At 48.6% G+C, this 5967-nt stretch overlaps 1 protein-coding gene across 1 annotated transcript; it reads right to left on the bottom strand.

Annotated features, from left to right (window-relative positions):
- Positions 1–1656: 1656 nt before the first annotated feature.
- ID2 (inhibitor of DNA binding 2) lies at positions 1657–3719 on the bottom strand. Its single transcript, XM_076332821.1, has 3 exons — positions 3293–3719; positions 2967–3031; positions 1657–2293 (listed from the first exon to the last, which is right to left on the bottom strand). Exons 1-2 carry the CDS (start codon positions 3638–3640, stop codon positions 2975–2977), a joined length of 405 nt encoding a protein of 134 aa, XP_076188936.1. The 5' UTR covers positions 3641–3719; the 3' UTR covers positions 1657–2293; positions 2967–2974.
- Between the last annotated feature and the right edge of the window lie 2248 nt (positions 3720–5967).

A 5967-nucleotide genomic window follows, 5' to 3' on the forward strand; every position in this document is an offset into this window, starting at 1 on the left:
GTTAGGTAAAATACACACGGAGAGGAGTATTTTAGGGACTGAGGCATGCTGATTTGCAGCGATGAACTATTTTATTACTGGGCTGTCAGGGTTAAACGTTCATTGCACAAAGTTGGAACAAACAGTGCACTCTGGGTGTTGGGACAGTAGCGAGGTTTGGCCACAGGAGGAACAGCCAGTGTGTGTGCTGCATGGAGAGATTTCCTTAATCTCTGCTGGGCTGGGGGGGCATGGTGAGAAGCAGTAGATCAGCTCTATCCCGTGTGTGTCCCCCCTCCCCGTCCCAGCTTTTGCTAACCCGTCTTGTCTTCTGATTGCATTGATCCTCTGAGAGGGTGCGCTTCTGCTTGGGCAGGGCAGCTTCTGTATTAAGAGATCAGAGCTGGCTTTCTTCCAGCCTACGTGAATGGATTTGGTGTCAAGGGCAAGGAAAGGCAGCTCCTGCTGCCCCAGAGCACCACCCACCCACCTGTTGGATGGTGAAAGTGTTACTGGCCCCAGGTGAGGCTCCTGTCTTTCACTCTAAGAGTCCCCAGAGCACAGAAACCCTAAACATGCTCCCTCAGGCCCGAAGTGTAGGGCCTACCAGAGAGCTGCACTTGCCCGAAGCATCAAGTGAAGTTTCCTTCATTCCTATTGCAAGTGATTCTCTTCAATTCATATGTAGGACTCAAAACTTAACTTCCCATTTCAGGCAAGTTTATAAGTGAGCTTAAATTAGAATGTCATCTGATAAGGCACAGTTCCCACATCCACTGTCTTATGACAACTAAACAGATCTAACGAACAGTGATCGTTACAGTGGATTCATAGGGTAAGTAAGTGTCCCTTGAGTAAGTAAGGGATAGTGCATAGCTTCTGAGGGCAAAGAGAAAGAAAAAATAAACTGTTACTGGCTTTCAGGAATTTAGACTCCGATTTCAAACTTAATTTAATTCTTATGGAGAAAGAGTCCCTTTAGGAGCAGCCAAAGTTTAATCAGTAACACAACAGCGATTTAGCTCAATTCTCAGTATCTTAGTCATACGGAGAAGCTGCTGCAACTGATTAGAAACCCCATTTCATTGAAATATTGCATGGAAGCATGAAAATTCCAGTGTGGAAAGGCAACAGTCACTTCATCATTCTAGATCCCAATTTAATGCATCACCAACTCTCACATTCAAAGCCTTTTTACATAAATTTAATAGTTGGGGGACTAATAACCACCCACAACCCTTAATTCTGAGTGATTATTCTAAACACAAATTAACAGATCTGGGCCATTACTACTGAGAACTGAATCATCCATAGGGGTGGGAGGAAAAAAATAAAAAGAGAGAAGCAATGCTCCATGGGAATGTCTCAGGATTAACTGCTTTTGTATGTTTCCAAACACTTTGTCAATAGCATCCCCTCTGTAATAAATTCCTTTTCTAGTTCCTTTCACGCTGTTTACAAGTGGATCACTTAGAAGTTTGGAATATACACTCAAATAAGATTTTCCAAGTTACAAGAATTATTATTCACTTCAGGTAATTTTATTCTTTATATTCTCTACATATTTGAATTTTTACTTGGTAAAGTCATAACAATGTATAAGTATTTAAAAAAAACAAAAACCACAAACTAAAGCCAGCAAACAGTTGGTCCCCAAAGAATAAAGCAAGCAATCAGTTCAATAAACACACTTGATTTATTTTGTATAAAAAGGGTTAAGTTTACAACTAAACTTTTATAAAAAGTTTAGCATGATTAAGTACATCATTACACTTTTTGCAGAAATGTAAATTTCTGCCACTATACAAGAAAACTCTAATTAAAGAGTTCACAAGGTTTCACTCATATATATATATTTATATATAAATATATACACAGCATTCAGTCCTAGGTTTGTGTCAAAAAGGTAATTTCTGACCACAGACTTTCCTAAAAAACTGAACACTGGATCCTTCTGGTACTCACGCTCCACCTTTGGAAAAAAAAGGCAAAGTCTGCTTTAAAATGGGCAACTCCTTGTGAGATTTTTGTTTCGCTCCCCACGTTGGGAATAGTATATAAAGGAAGCCTTCCAACTAGGGAAAGGGTATTTAAGAGTCTCTTCATAAATAACTAGGTTCAGTCCAAGTTGAAGAATGGGGTGGGGATAAAGATCAATCTTGATTTTTTTCTTCTTTATTAATTTTAAAACGTCCTTTTAGTTAGATGTGGATTTTCCCCTCCAGATACAGCTGAAAAATAAATTCAGCACCTCAAAAAAAATCCTGTAGACGTTTTCTTGTGCAAAAAAAAAAAAATCTCGTCAGTGGAACACCTGCAAGAGATTGAAAAGAGGCATATTTAGGAGAATGCTAACAGGGCAGAGATCCGGACAGACTGGCGCCAGAGAGGAAGCCACAGTTTGAACATTTAACCAAACACTCAGAGATTGGGCAAACCCTGGCGTCCAGATGCAACACATACACGCTCACACACTCGCTCTCAAGAGCACAAATTGAACATTAAAATAACATACACTCAAGGGAAAGGGTAGAAAGAGGATTCTCAGTCCAATCTCTATTTAGATCTCTGTAAATGCAACGCTCAGAGGCGCCAGTCTGCCTCTTACAGCAATTACTTGATTAAAAGCAGTCACTTATTTAACTGATAGCACAGACAATCCCACATCACAGAATTTAAGGAATTGTGCCAAGATTCTCAACTTAATCAGTCACTTTGGCCCAGGAAGTTAAGACTCCAAGTACAGATAGCGAGAGAATTTGCATTAAGCAACGAGTAGTATCAGAGCAGCCTGTGCTGCTTAATGAACCTCAGCAACAAAATACACTTTGGACTGCAAGACTCTAACTAGTCTAATTTCTTACTGATTATAAAGGCATCTCCTCATGAACTTTTAGGACCGATTTTTAGAAATAACCATCACGCCTCTCACTCCCCAGGGAGGCACTTTTTACCTGAAGTTTAGAAATAAGATGCACTGCACTCACCGTTTGATTCAGCCACAAAGTGCTTTGCTGTCGCTTGACATGAGCTCTGAGGGGAACTCGGACGCCTGCGAGGAGAAAACAACACAAGGGTAAGGGTGAGGTGCCCGAGCACTGGGGGAAGCAGGAGAAAACCGTCCTGGATCAGGAAGCGCTTCGCCCGTGGCACGTCTGGCTACAGCCCCCGCCAGCGGGGAGAGGCGGCCGTATCGTCTAGCACTGGCCCCTCAGCGACCACCGCGCTCCGCCTTAAAGACGCTTCTAACGCCGACTTCAACGCCCCTATCTCGGTCAGCGGAGAGCCGGGGGGCTCGGGGGAGGGCATTTACCTGTAGCGAGAGGATGCTGATGTCTGTGTTTAGGGTGGTCAGAGGAGTTCTGGAGGAAGGGTTTTGCCCGGGTCTCTGGTGGTGGAGGCTGACGATGCTGGGGTGCGAGTCCAAGGCGATCTGCAGGTCCAGGATGTAGTCGATAACGTGCTGCAGGATTTCCATCTTGCTCACTTTCTTGTTCTGCGGGATGCTGGGCACCAGCTCTTTCAGCTTGGAGTAGCAGTCATTCATGTTGTACAGCAGGCTCATGGGGTCATCCACGGGGGTTTTGCTCCGGGAGATGCCCAGGTTGTGCTCCGAGAGGCCGTTTTTCCTGACGGACCGCACCGGGCTGAAGGCTTTCATGCTGGAGGGCGGGCGGAGCGAGCGGTTCCAGCGGACGGACGGGAAGCCTGCGGAGCGTTGCCGCTGCCCTCCCCTGCTGGGCGCTGCCGGAGCTCGCACTGAGGCGCGGGGCTGCGCGGCCTCCTCTTATACCGCCGCCGCCGCCGCCGCCGAGCCCGGCCCGCGCTCGCTGCCATTGGCGGCCGCCGGCACGTCCATCACCCCGGGGCGCCCTCACTGGTGGGGCGGGCAGCGCGGGGGCTGCGCGGGCCTTCCGCCTGGAGAGCCAATCCCGGGAGGGGGCGTGGCCGCGCCGCACAGCTGAGGGAGTAAATAGCGCGCGGCTGGCGCCCGGCCCGCCACAAAGGCCCGGGGCGGGCAGGGCCGTGGGGAGGCCGGAGCGCCATGGCGGCGCTCCCGTCCCCCTCCCTCCCTCCCTCCCTCAGGGGCGGTGGGCGTCCCCTCGCTGTTCCCCTCTCCGTAAGGGCACGGAGCGCGGCGGGTTGAAAGACGGGCGCTGGGGCGAGGGTGAGCGCGCAGCAGCTGTGAGGGCTGACGGTGCCGGAGCGAGGGGCGCAGAGCGTGGGGCAACCTGATAACGCTGTAGCGAGGGGCTGGCGGAGGCTGAGCCTTCCCAAAAGTACCCGTGAATTAGACCATCAAGGGGTTTTTGACACTACCTACCCAGAGTACGGCAGCGTCAGTCAATGGTCGGGCCAGCGGCGGAGCGCCGTCGGCTGCAGATGTAAGCGTCGGGAATAAAGATAAATAAACCTATAAAGCCAGCCGCAACTTTCTGCCCTGGTGAGGACAGGACACCGAGAGCCCCGACAGCCGCCGCTGTCGGCTCGCCGCTTCGTGAGGACAGGGCTGGTTTAGACGCAGCTATTAATTGGCGATCATTAAGCGAATGTGCATATTGGAAGTGCATTTACATGTATTACCCTTGAAAGGCTGCTCATCTGCGCCCTGTCGGTCCTTGTGACACGGTGCTGTCATTAATTATGCATAGATCGTTTCTGGTGACAAGCGCGCATACTTGCTGCACGCTGTACTTCTTGCAGCTTTTGGTTGCAGCCAATGAAACATCTTCCAGAAGCATTCCAGAGGAAAAAGTTGGGGTATTTTGTTTAGCTGGAGATGTGACTCAGATTTTTTTTTTTTTTGAAGTTTAGTTCCATTGTATTTCTCTGTATTTTGCTTATGCTAACGGCTGTGTAACACACCGGCATGCCTTCCGCCCGTCTTGACGCATACTACCTGAGGAAAGTTGAACTCGGAAAAGCGCACATCGGATATACATGGAATTCTACACGAAACGCAGCAATTCTGTGATAACCACCCGAATGCAAACAAATGTAGCATGCGTCTATAAAATCAGTGAGGATTGTGCTGTCAGTCATGACTATTAAAAGCAGACAAATACTGGGTTTATCTGCGCTGTTGTCGCCTAGCTACACCCGAGGGGCTGGGGCTGTCGGGGGGGAACATCACGGACACTTGGAGACAAAGCTGCGGGGGGGTGGATCGATATTTTTCCCAATTAACGTGGCATTCCTGAGCTGGTCGTCGGCTGTTCTCCCGCAGGACATCTTGGTGACTGTCACACCAGGGTGTGCGCCCCGGGGCTTGTCTCTGGGGGTGGACTGTAGGCGGTGCCGAGGCTGACAGGAACACAATTCACTCGTTTCGAAATGCGAAGGGTGAAAGTGAATCTCGACATTCAATCTGATGGGAAGACACATACATTGTTCAAGTGCAGTTAAAGAGAGTAAATAATAATAAAAAACACCCTGTCAATTAACGACTCGTTCAAAATCACCGCTTAGAGCGACTTCAATCCTTCACATCACTAAAATCTCAATTTCAAGCGTATCTGGTACTTGATTTGCAGCCACCGGCTTTAGTCCCTCACCGTGCTTGCGTTTCTGTCTCATGAACGCACCAGTGGAAGAAATTTTGACACTATTTTTGGTATAATAGCAGCCAACGTAAACAAACACGTTCATGCTTCTCCCATCGTTATTTGTCATTCTTGGACAGCGCAGCAGCGTTACAGTATCGCCCGCCCGGGCTTCGCGGAGGACCCCTTCGCGAGCGGTTTCGGTTTTCCATATTAAGGGCTTAGCACGCTTTTTAAAACGCCGAGTTGTTGCGAAGAGAAGCTAACCTGGTTATTTTCTCTGTCATCAAATGATTGTCATGTGCGCTTTCTGCGCGAAAAGTAGAGCCTGCGAGTAGGCAAGCCCCACTTTCCCCCGGCAAGCGGCTGAAGTGTCTTTTCGTAACGTTTCACTCCCTCAATTCTGCTCTTTTAACCCCGAAAGCTTTGGCAGCGGATCGCCGGC

Source organism: Aptenodytes patagonicus, chromosome 3 (genome assembly GCF_965638725.1).
Source record: "Aptenodytes patagonicus chromosome 3, bAptPat1.pri.cur, whole genome shotgun sequence".
Lineage (NCBI taxonomy): Eukaryota > Metazoa > Chordata > Aves > Sphenisciformes > Spheniscidae > Aptenodytes > Aptenodytes patagonicus.